General features: G+C 43.6%; 1 protein-coding gene across 2 annotated transcripts in view; it reads right to left on the bottom strand.

Moving 5' to 3' along the window:
* Nucleotides 1-8,585: 8,585 nt before the first annotated feature.
* The window catches only part of ESRRB (estrogen related receptor beta), a 134,629-nt gene continuing 120,784 nt past the window's right edge, over nt 8,586-22,430 (bottom strand). For both annotated transcript variants that reach the window (XM_027883677.1, XM_027883676.1), the window contains exons 6-7: nt 19,199-19,468; nt 8,586-12,988 (exon numbers count right to left, since the gene is read on the bottom strand). In XM_027883677.1, coding sequence (XP_027739478.1) covers nt 12,744-12,988; nt 19,199-19,468 — 515 coding nt within the window. In that variant the 3' untranslated portion in view covers nt 8,586-12,743. The remainder of the gene's footprint in view (nt 12,989-19,198; nt 19,469-22,430) is intronic.

The raw sequence follows: 22,430 nt of genomic DNA, 5'->3' as shown, positions 1-22,430 counted from the left end.
ACTGGGACAAGTTAGAGACCAATGGTGGATCACTGGGACATCAAGTATGATTTCTGCTTTTGCTTTTTTTTTTTTTCTGTAGTGCCCACAATGGCAATACAGATATTGCATGAACAAATATTTGCTTATGCAGTTTTTCCCAGGGCAGAATTAGGCGGAATGAGGGAAGATGAAAAGCCATTTTTCTGTAGGATATAGACAAATGCACAAAAAGTAATGAGGAATGATATGATCAGGAGACTTCAGAAGAATCAACAAGACTTTTAAAGTAGTGAGGAACAGTGGAAAGAGGGCAAGGACACTGGAGCAAAGCTAAATGAATTCTTTGTGCCAGTCCTTCCCTGTGATTTTAATTTTACTTGATAATTCAACCAATTTACCTGATTCAAAGTAAAGCTCAGTGGTCTGTGACTTCCCAGATCATCCCAAATGCCTTTTTTAGAACAACTTACAGCATTTGCTACCCTTCATTACACCAGTATAACAGCTGACTTTAAGGAGAGAATTCATGTCTTCAGCAGCTCAGCTTCCATTTCAAACTCTACAGATCTCTTGGATGTACACGATATTCTGTGCTGGTCATTTATTTGTTCTTTAGCAGTTTGTTCCAGCAACTTGTCTCCTGACACTTCAATCTCAGAAGGTGTCTCATCTTCATTACTTGAAAAGGGTAATTTTAGGAGAGGTCTCTCCACTGGATCTCTCTCTGGTGCAGTCTGGCACAGAGAAGCACTATCATCCTTTGATGTTTGCAAAAATACTCGCCTTTAAGGCCTGCTTCTTCAATTTCTTGTGTGCTGCAAAGACCCTTATAGCTCTCTCTTCTCCACAAAGAAGAGTACTAGGAACACATGAATGTGGGAGCTGGAGGGACCCTGTGTCTCATACAGGTTTATACAGGTTGAGCTTCATTTCAGCAGCCACAATTTTTGCTGCTGGGAAGCAGTCCCAGAACTTCCTTACTCTGAATCTAACACCCCTTATGCCCTCTGCTTTGAATTGTTTTTTCTCCTGGCTATCAAAACACAGATTTGAGGCAATAGGTTAAATTTTTCTTCTCAAAAGATGATTAGATATTAGGAAGATTAGATATTACAGAGAAATTCTTTACTGCAAGGGTAGTGAGGCACTGGAGAAGGTAGCCCAGAGAAGTTCTGGATGCCCCATCCCTGGAAGTGTTCATGGCCAGTTTGGATGGGGCTCTGAGCAACTTGGTCTAGTGGAAGGTGTCACTGTCCCTAGGAGGTGAGTTGGAAGAACGTGATCTTTAAGGTGCCTTCCAACCCTGGCAGGTTTCCCAAAGAACAAAGAATGTGGTGAGGATATGGGGAAATCTCCTGCTAAGGGGAAAAATATATTTCAGCTTTTTTGTTGGCTTTGAAGAGTGCAGGGCTCTGCCTGCCTTGTTCAGACAAACTTTTCTCATCCCACTTAAAATTACTGTCTCATCTGGAAGTAATAATATGCAGTAAACCCACATAATATCTGCCTTCTACCTCTTCTGCATGTAGCGGTGTATTTAAGCTTCATTGATGCTGAAGCTCTGAATTGACTGGTTCTCCCTTTTGCTATGTATTTTTTCTTCCCTTTCCTTTCCTTCATCTGCAAACCAGGAGAAATCATTCAAGATTAACCCTAGGAAAAGAAGGAACAGAGCAGTCATATTGAGAGCTGAGGTGAGGAACAAGTTGACAGTAGAGTCTTCCTTTGTTAATGTTTGCTTCTCTCTTTTTTTTCCGGGAGCACATTGGCCTCCTATTTGCACCCAGCACTCTCACTGATGCATGGGTTGGTGGTGAGGGTAGGGCAAAATTCTTCCTGTCTATGGTTTCCTGCCAGGCTGATAAAAGGGAAACAAGCAGCAAATCTAGCTATGCCAACTAGGTAAAAAACAAACTGTATCATGTTTTTTTAACTTTGCCCCTCTTTTCTCACTCTTTTCTTTTTGAAAGCTCAAAATATATCTGAGTGGGAACCTTCCTAATTATGATAAATGATCCAGCAGGAAAAAAAAAAAGGTATCCAAGGTGTGAACTGGCAGGGAAGTAATATTGTGTCCACGTGTTCCCACTCCCACACTCCCATTAAGAAGTGGGGACTGAGGACTCTGAAAGGAGAGAAGTAATAGAAGAGAGCTTATTTATTTAATCTGCTTAGCAGCAGTACTTGGGAAGCATAAAACTAACTGCAAAGGTTGTTTGATTTCTCAGCAAAGTCTGAAGCACAGAGATGTTGCAATGCTGCTCGATGTTTCCTTTGTGTTATCATTATATCTTTTTGTTTTCTCTCCTGTTTGTTTTGGAGGTACTGTGTGTTCCTGATTTGCTGGGCAACTAGTTACATGATGAGTGCACGTGAAAGAAATTATTTTGTTTCTCTATCACGGCTGGGAAGTCACCAGGACACTTTTGTGAAGGACATCTAGTCAGCCCTGCTCACCTTATGAAGCACTGTCCAAGTGCAGGTTAGTCCTTCTCCTTTGGCATATCACAGCTGAATTGCAACCACTCATACTCATAGCCCAGACAGTTGCTATTGCAGTCTCTGTTCTTTGACTCTTGATCTTTGAAAAGGGAAATGCTTATCTGAAGATGAACAACTTGTGCTGTGGAGGATGCAGAGCCAGACACAGTGAAATGGGCATTTGTTGTGATGACCTGTGTGAGAATAAATGTAACTAGTAGAGTATGGAATCTGGCACAAGGAGGTGGCAGCGTTTGTGCTTTGCATGGTTTCTCATTGACAACTTGGGGGTAAGTTATTTATTCTTTGTATTGGAATAAATAACATGCACAGCAGTCAGGCAGCTGTAGGTAGCCAAAGCTATCTTTGTGAGAATGTCCGTAGAACTGACAGGAGCAACTTAGCAATATGCTCTGGGACACAGGGTAATCAGGAATTCTGGAATAAGTGATGGATGCCCTCTTTTGTGGACATGTTCCACGTGAAAAGCAAAACCCAAGGCAGTTCCCAAGTCCTAGTCCAAGCTGATTCATCCAATCCAATTAAGTCTCCCACAATTTGAGAGGTCTCAGACATCACTTATATTGCATTTCAGCCACTTTTTAGGATATACTTAATTGCAAGTTCCATGTCCCAGGGAAGAAGAGGTGAGCCAGGGGCCTGTTTTGAGTGCAGTGAGCAGCCATGGAATGAAAAGGAGGCTCCTGCCCCAAAGGCTTGCAATAGGCAATGGGTGGCAGAAGGAAGTGCTGAGCTGTTATGGCTCAGTGTGCTGGGCAGTGGCATTATCCAGCTGCAATCTCTCTTAGGGAGTTCAGAACACATTCAGGGTAGGAAGTTTCTACTCCTCTCACACAGTTTTTACTCTGCCTGCAGCACAGGCTGACGGGCTTGGGGAAGATCTGCAAAAAGGTTTTTGCTTATATATCAATTAGAATTTTACATAGTATTTTTATAGTTATGATAATAATTTTATCATTTTGGTAAACTCAAAACATTTTATTTGCCTGTCCACTTGCTCATTTACAGATGACAGAGTACACAGGCCCTAAGTTAGTCCAGGCATTTTCTTTTTCTTTTGAAGAGGCAAGGTGGTCTCTTGATTCAAGCAAGTTGAGAAACAGAGCTCAATGTATGTCCAGGCACGCTTTGTCCTTTTATGCTGGTTGTTTCTCTCATGTTTACATTTCTAGGCACATTTAGAAGGTGTTTATGATTTATTTGTAAAATGTTTTTATTTTCTTTGATCACTGAATGTGAATTTGGTGGTGTTTCTATAATTGCTGTAACTCATTTTGAGTTAATAACTATTTGCCAGGTGAACACAGCATCATGTGAACGCAGCTTTTGTAGTTAAAGTACTGGCAACACCATGTCGCTGTGTGCTGCTCTGCTGTGTGGCCTTACTGGCTTATGCCATTGGGATTTTAAGGTTCTCTCAGGTTGTGCAGTGGAGCCTGAGTGTGATATTTCTCTGGTTTGGCGTAGTTTGTCTAGTTAACTGGAGCTGCTGCAGAAACTGCTGTGATGTAGTCTGACTATGCACTGTGTCTTCATTCCTGTTTGCGAACATAAGCTTGAGAATGATGGGGCAGGATAATCTGGCCCAAATGGCATCAACAGTGTCATTTTACAAATGTCGTCCTGTAGCCCTCCCCTTGGTTTGATGAGTGTTGTTTGGGTGGCATTGCATTCCTTGCAGGACTGGAAAGCCAGGACATCTTAGCAAAGCCTCAGCAATGGGGAACAATGAAGTGGAGTTAGCTGGAGCGACCCTCCTTACAAGTGGAAGGCATCCAGAACAGTGAGCAGGCTGCTAGCCACAGGGGCCTTGTTTTTAAAAGAGCTGGAACAGTCTATCTTGCCAGGGGTTTGGAGAAGCTTGGTATGATCAGCTGCCACAGGCGACTGGATATTGACTGGTGGCCTCCTCACCCACATGGTCTTTGTGTCAGAAACTGGACAGGAGGAGGGAGCCAGGAGAAAGAGAGATCATCCAGTAGTAAAGAAACAAAAATATATCAAAGATTATCAAGGGAAACAGGCTAGATCATAGCAGGAACCTCATAATGAGAAGCAAGCAGTGATGGAGAGAAAAAATGTGCAGAAGGAGCGTTAGCGATTTCTATTTTCTGTAGCTAGAAAAAGTGAGTCTGAGCTAGAAGTGCTCAAGGCAGTGGAATAGCTGGGGATAGCACCCCGAAAAGCTGACACCTGTGTTAATGCTGGGAGCGTTACTCCCTTAGGACACTGATGAATTTTTATGATGCAATGAGAAAAACAATGGGATCAATAAGTGATTACCCTAGGCTTGTTACAAGGGTTCATTAGATTGAAAAATATCTGATGAAACTGTACTTCATAAGACTGACCCAAAGGATCACTGATCTGTAGTAGCATTAACCACTGACAAAAAATATAAACAAGAGTTTGGTTAATGTGTTTGAGTTTAATAATGTAAATGGTAACAGAAAATTACTTGCAGCATTGACTGCTTTCAGTGTTGCGATGGAGAAGAATTTACAATGCTGGAAATGCAATTAATGAAGGTGATTATAATTTTGGCTTCAGTAAAATTGTTTTTATTCCAAATATAACACTCTCCACTCCAATGAGATTATTTATAATTTAGGTATTGCACTTGACTTAATTGCCACATGGTGTAAATTAACCCCTCTCAAAAACATGATTTATGTGCTTTGTTCTAACTGATCTATTAAATGCAGCTTTGTTTTGTGTTGATTCTTGCCAATTTTGGCAAAGTGATTTGAGTTTTCACTGTCCTAGCTACTCCTTATCTGATCACTGCCCTGCCTTTTATTATTCAACAGTTGCAGTTACACTGGGGTTGTGTGATAATGCTTATTTAAAATGAAATGCCAGTTTCTTAAAATCAGAGAACAAAATAATTTCATCAAAAAATAATTTCATCAAAATAATGCACTTGATTCTGAGATTTTTTTATAGTGTGGTCAGTGTGCTGATTTGAAGCATTTAGAGAAGTCAGTTTGGCCTTTCTGAATTAAGCAAGGTGGGATTTCTAAACAGAAATCAGCTTCTTATTGTGCAATAGGAAGGAATACATTAAATTCTCTTATTCCATACATCAAGGAATGCATTAAAATCTTCTGGTTTTAAAACATTCTTTTGTGTTATGGTAAAAGGCTTATATCATAGAAAGGCCGAGATGCCTTTTTAGTTTCCTCTGTTTTTCAGATGGATGAAGAAGAGAAAAAGATCTGTTGGGGAATAAAGACTAGATCCATGTAAAGGAGTATGGATTCCAACCTGTTATTGTTATTATTGTTAGCAAAAAGTTGTTTAAATAGGATAATCTTGTTTCTAATTTATTTTGAAGGTAAATGTGAACTCCAGTAGTGCTGTGAATAAAATCATAACAGAGATGTAATGCATTTGTGTATAGATAGCTCGCAGAAAGGTCTATATCTGTCTTTGTATCTCAGATAGGGACTGGGTTTTGGTACTTGTCTTTAAAGCATCAAGATCAAGTGGTGAAAGGCAGGCATTTGCCTTTCTCATTGTCACATTTTCCTAACTTAATTGGTGCAGTGTGTACCCAGCAGAGGGGTAAGGCTGGCAGCTGTACTTCCTCCCTGAAAAGAAATTACTGTGGGTGAAATGAAGAGATATAAAAGACTGTGCATGGTAAGGAAAACTGAGTAGAGGACTGTTTGTCTTCTAATACATGAAATAGGATGAGCTGATGGTATGTTCAGAGAAGGCAAAGGAGATACTTCTTTGAGTGTTGATCCATGGAACTCCCTGCTGCAGGGTTCTGTGAAGGATGAATGCTTGTGTTTGAAAACAGCATTTGGAGAAATTAATGTAAGAAAAGTCATTGAGGGGTGTTAAATGCAAAGACCACATATCTAGCTCAGGTAGTCTTTGATCTTTAAATTGCTGGGAGACTTAATTATACCTCTTTGCCATGTTTTTACATTCTTCTCTGATCTCCTTCTTCTGCTAGCCATGTTAGCAGAGGGGGCACTGGTATAAATGGGTCTGTGGTCTGAAACAACACAGATGTTTCTGCATGTGCTGCCAAGAGATGGTTGCAGTAGGCCTGTGAATCATTGCATTTATGAAGGGCTCTGCGAAGCACAGAAGTCTCTAGCAAATCTGTGATGCGTCAGGGGTAGCTGTTGTCTTCTCAGTTTTTCTTGCAAAAAACACTTTGAACCTCTGGCCAGTTCTGATCTTTCCTGTGACTTCACTCCTACTTAGTATTTGGATGCTGTTACTCTCAGAGCTGACTTTTCTAGCCTCGCCCAAGGCCTGTTGAAGAGCTTAAACTTGGGGGAGAAAAATGTGTTTAGAAAACTCTACATTGATTAGTAAAGAAACCTTCTTTCCTCCCCAGCTGATCAGAGAAAATATTTTCCTAGTATTTCCTGTGAGGCTCTTCTGTAAGAGGAAATATTAGGTTGGCCTCTTCTTCTCCCAATGCTCTATGTGGTTACCATGAAGACAATTCTCTCATGCTTTTTTTTTAAATTCCAGTGTGAGTGAACACTAGTAAGCAAAATAAGGAAAGCCTCAAAACACCAAGACAAAGAAGAAGGACTCCTAGGAAATGTCAGGAAGGCAGCTTCCACTTTGGAAATATGGGACCAAGGAACTTACAATCCTTGACTGGTATGTGAAGAGTGGGGCGCAGGCTCTCTGTAGTCCTCTGGCTAACCTTACTAATCTCTTGACACCATCAGCTCCAGTGCTGCATACACTTTTCAGGACCCCAAAACTACTGTCTTTTGCAAAGCCACAGATCAACTATATAATATATATATATATATATATATATATATAAAATATATATATACACACACATATATATATATAGCATCCCTGTGCTATATTTAACCTGAAGTACAGTCCATTTTAAAGTCCTACTGTGGTGGCCAAACCCAAACCTTCTGTGTGAACAGATACAACGTTCAGAGGACCTGTGCACACAATGTAGGTGGGCTGTGAGCTGCCTATGTGGACTTGGAAGGGGATTGGTTCCAATACTGAGCCTGTTACAGAGTGCTGGTGACTGGGCCAGGTGTAGCTCTTGTAAGTGTAAGCTCTTGTTGTGCTTCACCTCCCTCTTCAGCTCTGTGCTCATCTTCTTGTTTTTTTTTTTTTCATTCAGGCTCATTTCTAGCCCATGGACTTTGCTACTGGCCACCAATAATTCAGCTACCCCCTCCTTCTGAGGGCATGCCAAGAGGCCTCTTTATTGCCTGATTTAGAGGCATCATCCCAGTGAGTGCCATTGCCCAGGAGGACCTTTGCAGCATTGGCTGAGGCATGTGGAGATGGAGGTGCTTAAACAGGGTGTGATGATGTCTATATTCAATTGAATCAGAGGTGGAGTAAAGCCCTGGTTCCTTGTTTCTCACATCTCTGCCCCGATTCCCACAACACATTTCCTCCTGCTTTCTCAAGTGGCTATGAGCTTTCCCTCTTGCACCACTTGACCACCAGATCAATGCAAATGCCACGACTTCAGCACCCTGCAGCTGCTGTTACACTTGCAACATTCATGATGTCACTGCTGGGTTTAAGCCAGTGGTCTATTTTATAATTAGAGGTTTTATTTTTCACTGGAACAACTTCAAGACTTTCTCCTTGCTAGCTCCTGATTATTCCTTGCATCAGTGAAGTGTAGAATGTGGGAAGAAAATGAGTGAGTGGAAGAGACTGGTTCATGGCAGAAACTGACAGCAGTGCCTATCTTAACAAGTCCTTGGCAAAGCTCATCTCACAAAAACTCAGAAGCTTGCTGAGAAGTTTTTTTTATATGGGAAAACACCAAATGAGAATTTCTAAGTGAGAGGACTGGTGTTCTCCTACCCTTCTGCAGCATGCACAGCTCATGCCTTCCCCCACACCAGCCCCTTCTGTGGGTCTATGTGCATCCCAAGGGACGGAACAGAGCAACTCCTAAAAACAATAAACATTACTCTGTCTAGGTTAGTTTTTACATTTCTGTGTTTTATTTCTTGTTTTGATTGAAATGACCTGTACCACAGGAATACAATTTATTTAACAGGTTTTTCTTTCCTTTTTTTTTTTTCTTTTTTTTTTTTTTTTATTTTTTTTTTTTTTTTTTTTTTTTTTTTTTTTTTTTTTTTTTAATTTTATTTATTTTATTTTTTTTTTTAGAAGCAGATAATAGTTAAGTAGATACTGTTTATTTCACTGTCTATGACTCCCTGCATCATTCTCACCGCCTCTGTCTCTCTCCAACTTCTCCACATAACCCAGCCACAAGAACAACAGAATGACCTTTGGCCATATGATTGACTATAGCTTGTGGATACAAAGTGGAAGCTCTTTTTTCTTAGCTCCAATTGGTAATATAAGCTCAACAAGTTACATTCTAGGGTCTTTCTCAATGACTTTCCCCTCTAATAGCTGCTTACATGTTTCTAGTGCAGCATGTTTTATTTTATATACTTATAATAGTTTAAAAAAAAAGATGACAGAGCTTATGAAGAGAAAAATAATGCCCCCTTAGCATGAGCAATACTGCAAGGTCCTGACTGTTATGGGGGCATTTCTTGTAGCTTCACAGTTTTGCTGTGAGGTGTAATGCCCAAGTTTCCTCAGAAGCCCAAATTCCGTGTGGTAATTTACCTTTTATTTTAATTGATCCCCCTGAAATTTGTTTTGCATTACAGGCCAGACACTGGTGTTCCCAGAGAAGAATGTGCCTAAAACAGAAGAGCTGGTCACTTGGGAAGAATTGCCTTTTGTAGTAGCTGACAGGTTTCTGTTATCCACACATGCAAATCAGTGGCTGGAGCTGCTTTTACTATAGTTGCTGGTGTGGGCTTCATAACTGTCACAATATACTTACCTCTACTTCTTTGCTTTTCTTTAAGTCATAGAGCCCATTTGTGTCCCAAGGCTCAAGCTCCATCATCTTTTGATCTGTGAAGAAGGAAAGGTGTATGGAGCTGACTCAGTGACTCCTATATTACAAGTGAGCAGCATAAGAACATTGATCCAAACCCCATTTCCTAGTTCATGTCTCACCTTCCACATCTCCAGACCTTTTCATGAGACTGTGAGTATTCAAAGACCTAAGCAGTTTCTGAAGATTCATTTCCTCCTTCAAAGTGCACTGAGAGGACTACACTAAGATGTCACCATCCTGGAAATGCTCCTCAGAGGCCATGTGATAATACCAGTGATGCACAGCAGATCAGAGTAACTGGGAAGAGGTGTATGTGATTCCTGCACTTGCCTGAAGGGCCCAAGAGACCTGACCTGGTTCCCAGTTTAGGATGGTACAAGCCTTTTAAGGGTTAAATCTAGACAGGTGTTTCTGTCCCAGTTCCTGGGGAGAGTTTGCATTCCTTATTTAGAGAGATTAATATACACTAAATATTGTCTGGTTCAGTTCCCATCCTATTTCAGAAGCAATGCAAACATTTCCCTGCATATTATCTTCAAGCAATGGAGGATATTCAGACGGGCTCCAAAGTTGTGCAGCTTTAATGAAGAAAGAAGTTCCTGGAAAAAAAATGCATTTGGTTTCTTTATATTGCTCTGTCAAGGCAGGAGTTTCCTCCATACCATAGCCCTACTCTAAATAGGCAGCAGTTTCTGTGAGCGAGAAGCTAACTCGGCAGCTTTCCATAATTGTGTTTTGTAAATAGTTCTCGCTCTCTGTTCTGGAAAGCAGCCTGAGTCCAAATACATCAAAGATAGAAGATTGGGGTTTTTTTGGGTGGGCATTTTGGTGGGGTCTTTTTGGTTGTTTTTTTGTTTGTTTGTTTGTTTGGTTTTTTTTGGTGTGTAAGTGACCTTTCCAGCAGGGCCCAACAGAGTACAAATTGCTTCTTAGGATTTTTTCAACCCATTTTGGGACAGCTATCTTTGCACAGCAGGTTGGGACACAATGTGCTGTGACTTAGCTGAGTCATACTTGGCAAGATTGCAGCAGTGGTCAAGCAAGTCAAACTTACAGATAATAGAGCAACACAACGCATCTGTGAAAACACTCCTTCAGGAGTGGCCACAGTCAGGAAGAGTTACCAGAGTGCAGCACATGGCAAACCGGCTCTATAGTAGTGGCATGCATTTCACTTTGGTCCCTCAGTCACAGATGGGTACAGGGACCATGAGTGCAACCAAAAGCCTCTCATTTTCTCCCCAGCTGCTTCTGGGAGGGAGCTGGGGAGAGAAGCACAAGTACCTGCACAAAGCACAAGACCACTGTGTAATTGCTACTGCTGTAGGAGTTCCAGTTACCAAGTGCCTTCTGCCCCTTAGGTCTCTGTTGGTTTACTAATATGCCTGAAGTAAGACTGAATTCCTCTATCAAGGGAGTACAAAATGGGTGAGAGTAGCTACAACTATGTAGCATAGGAAGAACTCAAAGGAGATGGAACTGAACTAACTCAAGTACAAGGTGAGGGCTGGCTACAAGAGCTGAGAGGTCACCATCAGTCAGCACCCGTCTCTGAGTCTGCTGGGCAGGGTTCTGCAGCACTGACAGCCCTGCTGTGACACATTCTGCTCCAGTAGAAAACAAGCAGCCAATGTCTCTCTGATCACACACTGCAACTCTGGTTTGGAAGACTTCCTTCTGGGGGCAAGTTACTCCTCTGCCACACCACCTGTCTCCTGGGGAAACCAGGAAGGGATGGAAGCTTGAAGAGAACAGAGGTAATAGAGTCAGTGGTGTCTCAAATGCAGATCAAAGGCTTTTTGTCACCTCTACTGCCTTTCTTCTGACCACAAAACAGACAAGACACTCAGGTTGTGTCAGCTCAGGCTGGCTTAAAACTAAGTGATCTAGAAAATACAGTCTCAAAGAATGCCAGCAGTCAGTTTTGTAAGTCAGCTACATTTCCCTCTGGCTACTGAAAATGCAGCAGGTATGGCTTAGGCAGCAGATCTGATAAACCAGGCCTTGGAGACAGCAGAAACCTGGTTACATTAGAGGAGTAAATAAACATTCCTCCAGTTCTTCTTCCACCAACCCAAGGCCAGGTATTTGCTTTCTGATCAGGAAGGGAACCTCTTACCAGCCCCAGGTATAATCTATGCTTTCTCTTTTCCTGCTGTTGAGGATAATGGGATGAGGCAGGGGAAGACAGTAGTTGGAGTATCCGGAGTTTCATGCCACCCTCTAATTTATTTCCCTAGGCTGCCACAAAAAGTAATCTCTCAGGCTCTTGAGCTGCCTCCTCTGAAAAGCAGTGCCCTTGATTCCTAACTAGAATTTGGCATTAAGCCTAAGTCTCTGTAGAGGCAAAGAGCTATCATTTAGTGAAGTCTAGGAAAGATCTGGTTTGGGGTGTATTGATACTTGGGCAGTAACCATGCAGACAAAGCCTTGTGTTCTCTGCCACAAGGAACAAGTGGGGAATGGTACTCAGCTGAGCTGAAGAGGCAGGTTTGATACACTACAGGGTGAAAAGTGTAGAAGAATTGTAGTTAGCACCACATAGGAGAGGATGCAGAGATTATGAAGTCAACCCAGCACTGAAGCATAACATCAGGCTCTTTTCTCTCACCATTTGGGAAAGACTTGCATTTTCTCAGGGACATACATCCTACCTCTTCAGGGGCCTGCAGGGATTGTACATGGGATGGACTAGCCAGGCGTAATGACACACTGTACAAGGTCGCAGAATATCTTACACAGTTAGGAGCATCTTTCCCGGTAACAAGTGGGGCCTTATGTACAAGTGTTAGAGGAGCCTGGGAGGCAGCCTTTTTGTTCAGGAGAGGTCCAGCAGCACTCTTCTCCAAAGGAGCATCTGCTCTATGGTTAGAGGCAGAAAGGTGACAAAAAGAAGGACCATGGCTGCTTCCCTTTCTAACTGACCCTTCGTAACACCAGCAGATAAAGTTTATATTGACTATTCTTCCTCTCTTCCTGCTTCTGTCCCCACTCCCCCTCCAGCACTGGTGGAGGGAGCTGGGGAACAGGCGGCCTGGACAGCGCTGAGAGCTTCGCTGATCAGAGGGGCCGAGCCCCAGTGACCGCCTCAACAAGTGCAAGAGCATATTCTGGTATTTCCCACAGAGAAAACAACAACAAAAAAAAAGAGAAACAGGTGACTGATTAAAAGTTTCCCCCCTCCTGTACACAAGATTCTGCAGTCACGCCGACAGACATTAAATAATTCTTCCATAATAAATGATTGGAGATAAAAGCCGGCGGTGGCTGCTGCTGCTGTTTGGATTACTCCGTTGTCTGCATCTTTGTTTCTAGTTTGTTCCCCGGCCACTGTCGGCTGGCGCTAGGACTGTCAGACCTTTGCCTCTAGCATTTCTAGGAAGAGTTTATGCATGGGAACCTTGCCCTGCAGTTTGATGCTGTAGAAGTGCTGCACAGCTTTGGCAGCTGTCTGCCGCAGGAGGGGCAAGGTCAGGAGCAGTTTGCCTGCTCGCCGGGGCTCCTCATTGCGCTGACTCAGCTCGTAGTCCTGCAGGGCTTCGTGGAGAAGGTCCTGGAGTTTCTGCACTGCATCCATGTCCTCTATGTGCATGGAGTCTGGGGGAAGGGAGAAAAGACAGCAAATAGACAAGTCAGACATGAGGAAGGAAATCCTTTATGGTTCTGAACTTAAGGATGTTTTCTTTCCTTCTTTTCTGTAGTTGTTGGTTTTTTTGGTTTTGTCATTCCCCTCTGCCCCCACCCCACTCGGGATTGGGCGTGGGGGTATTGTTGCTGGTTTGGTTTGTTTCTTAAGGGGGAAAAAACCACCTTGCTGGCAGGTGTTGGTGCTGCTGCTTTGAAGTTTGGCAGCAGCCCAACATGTCGGTCCTAGCAGTGCAGAGGCAGTAAGGTTGCCAGGGGTAGGTGACACATGTGCCCTGTGTGCTGCCCATTTTGCCAGCCACCACAAGGCTGTGCAGGGGTCAGCCAGGGGCCTTTGTGATTTGCACATTTACTTGCCCTCCATGCTCCTTACGGTAAGAGTCACCCTGCAAGGGGCAGCAGCTGCTGTGCTGCCGCTTGGGAGCAATCTCATTAAGAATAATTAACACTGCTCTAGCGCTTCATCTGTCTAAACTGCCTAATTGCCTTGCAGCTGCTCAGGGTGTCAGCAAGACAGAAAAGCCCCAGTAGGTCGCAACCAGCATGCCCAGGGGTGTTGCCAGGCCCACCTTTGTGCATATGCCCCTGTTTTCAGAGACTGCCAGCAGCTGCTCAGGGAGCTTCCTGCTTAAATAAAGGAAACCCACACCTCCTGCAAGGCCTCTTGTCTTAGGCTGCCAGTTAGATTCCTAAAAGCTGTCAGAGGGGTTAGCAGGGTTTGCGAGGCTAGACAGTTCCTTGGTGTGTCTACGAAGCAAAGGTAGTTAGCTGGTAATGACTGAGTCCAGGGTCGAGCTAGGAAACCATGTGGAACAGACTGCTAAACTTGTTGGTAAGTTATACTGCCAGAGGGTAGCACCAAAGAGCAGAGAGGTTTGATTAGAAAAGCTAACCAGGCACAACATCACCGAAAGTTTGCTCTTTTTTCCTATTGCTTCTTTCTTAAAACCCTGACAGCGCTGGAGACACTGCTGCCATGTCTTCATTATTCAGAGACTTTTAATCAATACTGAACCCATTGATAAAGATTCCTGCCACAGGGCAATGAATCCAGAAGCAACAGCAAAGGGACACTTCGGCAAGCACACACACAACACCTCTAGTTGCACTGCCTGCCACCACAGCCTGGGCTTTGCAGTATGGCAGTGCTCTGGCTCAGCCTACTCACAGACACAAATGTGAGGACATGGGTTCCCCAGTGTGACAGCAGTGAAGGGGAGGAAAGCCATCTGAACTGCCAAAACCTCTCTAGAAACATGTGCCATCTCTATGGAGAACACAGTCACAAATTAGAGACTGTGAATTTCATAAGATACGTTTAAGGTAAAAATATTTACGATGCATGATTTATAAAGTATTACAACAGTTGGGAAAATATTATGTCTAGCAAGAAAGCTGTTTAAGAAGCTATTTAAAAGGAATTCACTAATTAGAGGATATTAAAGGCTTGTATTCCCTGCTGAGGAAGAATTGTTCTTGCTACATTTACACTTTGTACCCAAAAGATCAGGCCAAGTTGCTCAGAGAAGGGCTGGTAGGTCACTGCAGTGACCTGAGCTAGACACTGAGGTTGATTTTGAAAAGTAGGGAGGGAGAAGTGTGTTGCCAAGTCAGTTTGGCAACTTCTCCCAGCCAGGTAGCACGTTTGAAAAATTTCCATGAACAATCCAGGAGAAGTGAGTGGGATCTGTTTCCCAGTCGGTCACAGAGGACATTTTGGAGATTGGATGAATCAAGAGCTGAAACTTGGAGGGAAATGTCCTCCAGCCTTTCTCTTTAATGTCCTTCTGGCTAGAGGCAGAAGGGGGAGAAGTAGACACAGCCTGTCAGAATTTGCAGATCCCAGCGGGTGCTAGAAGTACCAGGCAATGAGCCATACTGCGGGTCAAAGTGGGTGCTCTGGTTTTGGGTGCTGATACTGACTACCAGCACTAAATAACTAAGTGTATTCAGCGAGAGGAACTTGGGAAATAAAGATCAAAGCCTGCCCCACCCCCACCACTCTTTGCTGAAAGAAGCTCAAAATGGGTAGCTGACTGCAAAACGTAAAACAACATTGCAGGATTAATTTCCTTGCAATCCATCAGTGAACTGGTATCGATAGCATTGATAAACTGTTAATTACGAAATCAATAGCTATGAATTTTTACAGCTGTCAGAGTACTGAGATGGGGGAAGGCTGCCTGACCATGTCCCTGAGGGTCAGCTGGCCTAGAAGCCAGGCTTTATGCCAGGAACCCTTCTCCAGCACTACTGGCACGGGGTACAGGGCAGGTGTGAGAATGGACAAGGCCCACTGCCTCCTCAACTAACTCATGCATTTTCTGTCAGTAGCAAGAATCTCACAGGACCCATTGTTACAGAATTTGCTACATATCCCCTTGCTAGATCCAGGTCTTGTTCATTCCATCTCAGCATTAAAATGCATTGGGAGAAAGGGAAAAAAAAAAAAAAAAAAAAGTTTGGCCAGTCTGGCATATCCTAAAATGAACGTGTGCTGTATGTTAAGCTGGAGAGCTCTTCAATACATAGGTTGATCAGTTTTTATTTCTAAGGAAAGAAGACCTAGGAATGCTTAAAGAAGGACTGCTAGCTCTGAAGGGTAACCATTTAAGTCTTAGCACCTCTACTCTGTCAAAAAATGGGTGATCATATTGTTGGGACTTGCCTGCTGCTTTGGGCATTAAGAATTCATTGCTCAGATCTCTAAAATGAACTTACTAAAGACAGAGTTCCCTTGAATTATCTTTGCCAGTCCCAGCAGGTGTGTCCTTGGTGTGTCACACTGAATACTCAGAGATCAGCCTATTGTCAGCTTCTTCCCTGGTGAAGAGCAAGTGAGCTCCCACTTCTGTTTTCATTTGTTTGAATTCCTGGAAACAAAGGGTCAATATACACAGGGCCATATGGAAGAGAGGAAAGTCCCTTGAACCTGGGTTGCATGAACAATTATACCCAGCAGGGATAAGGAAAATTCAAGAATTTATCTATATGGGAGGGAAGGCAGAAAGCAGGTTTAGACAGCACAGGTGCTAATCTAAGTGCTCATCTTTAAACCCTATTTCTGACTCAAGGGAGCTGAAGCCTGGTCCAGACTGCTCTCCTACCATTTTAGGAATCAGTTGTTTGCATGCAAGCTCACACATGCAAACATTTATCCATGTCAAAAATACATGACGAAAAAGAACTGGTATTAAAAGAATGTGAAGGTTGAATGTGAAGTTACATTAGAAAAACACTTGCCCTGTTCTAGCTTCCTTATGCGTGTGTTGCGAGAAGCTTTAATTACACGAAAAACAAAATCTTGTGCTTTACTTTCATATCTTTCAAAACAAATAACAAAGCAGTATTTTTGTGGATTATGCACCTACAAAGGTGCACTTCAAGTTGCAGTAGGAGAAACCAGTGAAGTCAGACAGGATTTTTCCATCCAGCTGAGAACATGCTTTGGCCTGTATTTCCTGACCCTTACCTTGGCTTTTTTACTCCACAGCACTGGAAACAGAACCCTAAAGCATCTGATGAGTGTTGGTTGTTCTGCTCTTTGTTCAGTGCTTCTCCATTCCTGATAGATACTGTCTCATAAGGCTTACTCGGGGCTTAGTCCTGAAAGCACAGTGAGGAACAACAACAGAGAGTCCTTCCTTTGCACTGTGAAGAACTTGACAGCATCAAGGCTCGGGTCCTGCAGTGTCTCTGTTCATAGCATGGGCCAGATAAATATGGGGCACTTATTCTGTCCCAACCGCTACCTTAGCAATTCAGCCTCTCTGAGGAGCCCTTCTTCCTGTTTAATCCCATGACCTTCCTGGTAGACAGGTTCTTTAACAAGTTGATTACATCACCAAAAGCCACCGTTCCACAGTTGAGAGACGCCAGCCTTGGCCATCTGCCCATCCTGGTTCAGTGGCAAAGTGAAGGCAGCAATTAGAGCTAAAAAAGCAGTATATGAGAAATTGAAAAAGGGAGCTAGATAGCAATTTATATGAATCAGAAGTTATGAAGTGTAGAAAATCGATAAGGGAAGTGAAGGACATAGGAGGAAAAGCCATGGCTGGAAGGGCTAAGGACAGTAAAGAAGTTTTATAAATATTTAAGAAATAGAAGAAAAATGATCATTTGTAGGGGGTATCGTTTCACCTGGAGGTGATTAAACTATTAATAGCAGTGCAGCAGAGATAGAAGTCCTCAATGAGTATTTCTGTCCTGTTTAGAAAAGGAAAGCATTACGTACTTGTGTTATATGATGATGATTTCTTAGTCTGTTGTTTATGCAAAAATATATTAGAACTATTAGGACAAACTTCACAGAAATCAGGAGAGCTGGATATCTTGGCTTTAACAGTTCTAAAATTGCTGGCTGAGGGCCATCTAGGGCAGATGAATGATTAAAAGTCTTGGTATTTTTAAGAAATTCAAGATGACTGAAAAATTTCTAATAATGCACGTATTTTCCTGGGTCTTATCTGATAATTTCTGTGGTAGCCTGATGTGAACCAGGGCAAAAATAAAGGAAAAAATAAAGGGGACATTCAATTAAGACTGATGACATTTATGAAAGATGTGTAGATGTGGCACTTAGGGACATGGTTTTGTGGTGGGTTAACAGTTGAACCTGGTGATCTTAAAGGTCTTTTCCAACCTAAATGATTCTACCATTCTACTGCCAGTCAACATGATACTCTGGAAGAGAGGTCTTGTCAAACAAACTTGATTTCATTCTCTGATGAGATTACAAGTTTGGTTGAATAAAGTTAACTGCACAGATATAATAGACTTGGGGTTTTATAAGGCCCTTGGCATAGGACCACAGGCCATTCTCATTAAAAAATTAGCACTATATAATATCAAAAAAGAACACTTTCAATTATTAGTAACTGGCTAGATGACAGATCTCAAAGTAGCTGTCAGTGGTGAATCATCCCTGCAGGAAGAGTTTCCTAGTGGAAATTCAGGGGATTAGTAAAAAAAACCAGATGCTACTTAACATTTTTATCAATGAGCTGTAAGAAATTTATTTCTTTTCTTTTTTTCTTTTACCTTGCTACTGCGATGAAGCGTGTGGATGGCAAAGATGAACAGAATGGTGTAAAATGGTGGGATAGGGCAGCCTCACAGAATCCTGGACTGCTTCCTTACTTGAAGTAATATATCCATAGCCAAGGAAGGCAATTATGGAACAGGAACTTTATCGTGTCAAGCTGTTAGGTATAAAAAGACCTGGAGTCATAGGACATAGCTCAACAAATACCCGTCTCTGGAGGCTGAACTCAGGCAAACAGACATTAAAGATATGGTGCCTTTTCTTTAAAAAAAAAAACACCTGAGACAACAATTAATTATTAGAGTCAGCTACTGTGGAAGATGTAGATTCACTTTTTTTTAGTCTTCCAGCTTCACACAGGGTGTCTTTCTGTAAGGCAGCTTTAGCCAAACACAGATACTGGTTTCAAGGCTGGGCTGAAAGGGTGAATTCTGTGACCTGCATGATGTGGTTCGGCAAGGAGATACGGTGTGAGACAATGAGACTCAGGGGATGTAGAGGGAGCCCTCGTCACACAGTAGCTTTAGCAGTTTCCCTTTGAGATGGGACTCCTCAGCAAATACGTGTCTTTCCAGCTTTTGTACACTGCAGCCTGATCGATTGAGGGCTGTAATCCAGATCCACACTGTCTCCCAGTTAAGGGGAAATTCAGTGTCTGTGGTCACCAAACATCTCTAGGACAGGACCAGGCAGCTTCAACCCCACAGCTTTTGGTGGCATTTGAAATTGGGACCAGGGTTTCCCTGTTTGCTGTACCTGACCAACACTACCAAGGTGGATGCAGGTGTGGTCCACACCCCCTTTTCAGAACTCATAGCACTGGAGTTGACTTGCTAGTGAAGAAGGGCTTTTTTTACTTCAAGAAACCAGCAGCTAGCCCATCCCTGTCTGGTTCCACTCTCTACTACAGGGCCAGAGCACATCTGGGGCTGCAGCAGCAGTAAGCCTTGTTTCTCCCTGCTTTCCAGTTTAAGTCCTGCTCTGTAGACAGAGAGGAGCTTTAAGAATGTAGCATGACACAAGCAGAGCAGTCTTAGGCAGTAGGCTCTAGTTTCTTCCCAAATAACAGCATGAGCCTTGACTCCCTGATTGCAAGGCTGGCTGGGCCAGGGCTGTACCTGAGTTGGCAAGGGCCAGAGCTTTGAGTGTGACAAACTCCTCCTTTTCCACCTTGAGCTTCTTGTAGCGGCGAACCAGTTGAAGGATGGCCAGGTAGAGCTCCAGCAGCCCTGTCAGACGAGAGTGCTCTTCATCCATTATGTAGTCCTCAGCATAAACCAGCTTGTCCTCGTATGGCAGGGAGCGGTACACAATGCCCAGGATGAGAATTTCCATCCAGGCACTCTGAAGAAGGCTCATCTGGTCCCCAAGGGAGAGGTTGGAGAACCCTGACAGGGCAAAAGACAAGCAGGGTCAAATGGGTGCGCAGCAAAGTCTCTAGGAGCCTAAGGTCCTTAGTGTCCCGAGATTCAAACCAAGCACTCTTCCCTACTGGCCTGCTGCTGTCAAGAAAAACAAAAAAAGCTCACTAAGGTGACCCTATTTCTGTAGCAATCAGCACACATGGACCTTATCCTTCTGTTTGCTTCCATGCCCACCCACAGTCTCAAACAGGAATTCTGATGCTCTGATGGCATTTGTGGCGGCCCAAGGTTAATGACAACCTCATTTCAATGATCCCTACTTTTTTCATAGCAGCAACTGTTCTGTACCACATTGTCCTGCTCACTGTTCCTCTTGTAGGTTTGTATTGCAGCTGGGACCAAAGAGCAGAGAAGAGCTCCAGATGGCAGGAAAGAGGGCTTATGATGTTATAGGAGGGAATGACACAGGCCTGAGTTGCAAGTAAACTACAATTTCATATTTTGGCCAACAGGAGAAAAGGTCCAGTAACAACAAAGCACCGAAATGTGTTCAAAAGCTCAATATATTTGTAAACAGAATCCTCCTCTATTCCTCATCACCCCAGATCTCCACACTAGTAGCTCTGCCAACAACCCTACCCAGTGACAAAAATACCTTTATGGTGCCTTGCAAGTACCTAAATCACAGCCAAACCTGGTACCAGTGGAACCAGCACCCAGCAATGAACCAAATATTCTCGTCAAATACAGAAACAGCAATCATCACCGTCTGGAAATAGACCCTGACATCCCCAGAATCTACTTGAGAAAGCAGAGAGGACAAAACATAGAGGGACTCTCCACCTCAAGGTGGAAAAAAAAAGTGCACGGGAAGGAAAACTGTGTCTATAATGCCCTCCATACCAGATGCCCTTGAAGGCCAAATCATGAAAGATCTTGGGAGATGGGCACTATAACAGCCATTACAAACAACGTTATGCACAGTGTGTTGGTCCCCTCTACGCAGCTTTTGCCCATCACGGGCAGAAACTGACTTTTTTGACAGCTCCTTTCTCCTAAAGGTTCCTAGGGTGTGAGAGAATAGGACACACAGACACCTCTCAGCTGGGAGAGCGATGCTCCACCAACCTCCCCTGCCAGTTTTCTCCCCAGATGCATATTAAGCCTCAGGGATCACCAAGAGACCTGTGAGCTCATGAGCCTCTGTGCAGAAGCCTCCCAACACACTGGCTGCATTCAAGGGTCAGCTGGACTCCTTCATCCCACAGCCCCCTCTGCTCACAGTTCTTGGCCCCACGTCAGGGCCTACGTAGCCAGCCACCATGATAATAATTTGATTTCTCTTGTTATCAAGTTAGCAATTAACAAAAGAGCTGATGATTGCTATATTGACTGACTGTGGGATCTCTTTTTCTATCTGCACTATCTCAGCTGGGGATGGGAAGGCAGAAGGGTGGGTTAGTGGTATTTATTTATCTCTACGCCATGTTTTGTGTTTGTGTTGCCAGGGGAAGCAAAGGGTGATAATGGCCTGGCAGCCCTTGGACATCCAATTTCCCTTATCAGGCCACTGAATAGAAAAGAGGCCCCAGGCCACATTAATTAACAGATACCAATCAGCTGTCACGTGCTGTGAGTGCAAGGTCTGAGGGGAGCAGTGGGTGGGAGGGAAGAATCAATAAACCATTGGGGAGGAGTGCCAGAGGGAACAGCTAAAGAGGAGTCCAGGCTACTGGGGAGAAGAGCTGCAAATCCAGCTCCATGACTGTGAGACTGATTCCTGCACAGCACAGCCTGTGCTCCATGTAGCCCTAAATCCTGGTGAACCCTACCTCTTGCTCAGGCTGGGAAGTGGGTGCCTCATCCTTTGCCTCACTCTTCTGCCCCTTATACCCTGCACACAGAATTGGGCTGCTCTGGAATGCAGCCCTCCTGACTCAGTCCAAGTGTAGGGTGATGCAGCTCAAAGGCTTGGGATCATGTCTCCCCAGTTGTGCCTGCTGGACAGGGAACTGATGAGATTAGCCATGAGACAGGGGTAATGATGCTGTCTGTGCACAGCCACTGCTGCAGTCTTTAGAATACGAATTCCCTCCTTTGGTCACCCTTCTTCTAGCTCTGACCATGAAGATCAATCCAGCATTTAGGCTGCTGCCTTAAGTCCATTTTCTGGATCAGTCCTGGGGCCTTTCTGCATCTTCATTCCCTATTTGGATTACAGAAGGGTTACACCATTGCCTCTCTGCAATCTGCCAATAAAATTTGTTAAAGTTTAAGAAACTGTCATATAGTAGAGCAAGAGGATCCAGGACAGGCATGGCTCATACTTTTCTGCTACAGAATAAAGTAGGAAAAATTACTTAACCCCAGCAGTAACCTGTACATTCAGCATCTTGGTTAATCACCCTTTTCCAGAGGCTGTTACGATACGTGAGAACAGGAGAGAATGTGACCTGTGCCAAGGAGAACAACAGAGCCAACTGCAATTGCCCCACCCACCTGGGAAAGCCCCTGGCCAGAAGCATTCCCAGGTAGCCAAGGACTTCAGCTCCAGCCGAGTGAGTGAAGAGGGAGTGCTGTGGTGTCAAGCCTGGACTTGAAATGTTTGACATAATCGGGACCCTTTGCCTCCAGTATTTACACATGTGGAATGTAAGGGCTAAAGTACTGTGCCGGAATCACTCCAGTAAAGGGAAGGTCATATAACTCTCACGTTATCAAAGCTGAGATCAGGAAAAGTAAATACTAATTTTAACTGGCAAAAATCACAGGCTTGCTATTATAGGATTATAACACAGGGGAATCTCTAGTTGTGAAATTTAACTGCCTGGTTGCCTTAAGCTCCCATGAATTGTGAGAATCCAACCCTTTTGCATTCCTGAGCTGCTGATGGCCCAGTATCCAGCAAATACTTAGTGATCTGTTTCTTGCTGCTTTTCTCAAGTCTGATCCTGAAAGGTGCTTAATGCACCACTGCCATCCCTAG

Source organism: Empidonax traillii, unplaced genomic scaffold (assembly GCF_003031625.1).
Source record: "Empidonax traillii isolate 1590-97213 ecotype Southwest subspecies unplaced genomic scaffold, ASM303162v1 scaffold132:size1788729, whole genome shotgun sequence".
NCBI lineage: Eukaryota > Metazoa > Chordata > Aves > Passeriformes > Tyrannidae > Empidonax > Empidonax traillii.
This window is presented reverse-complemented; position numbering and strand designations above follow the sequence as displayed.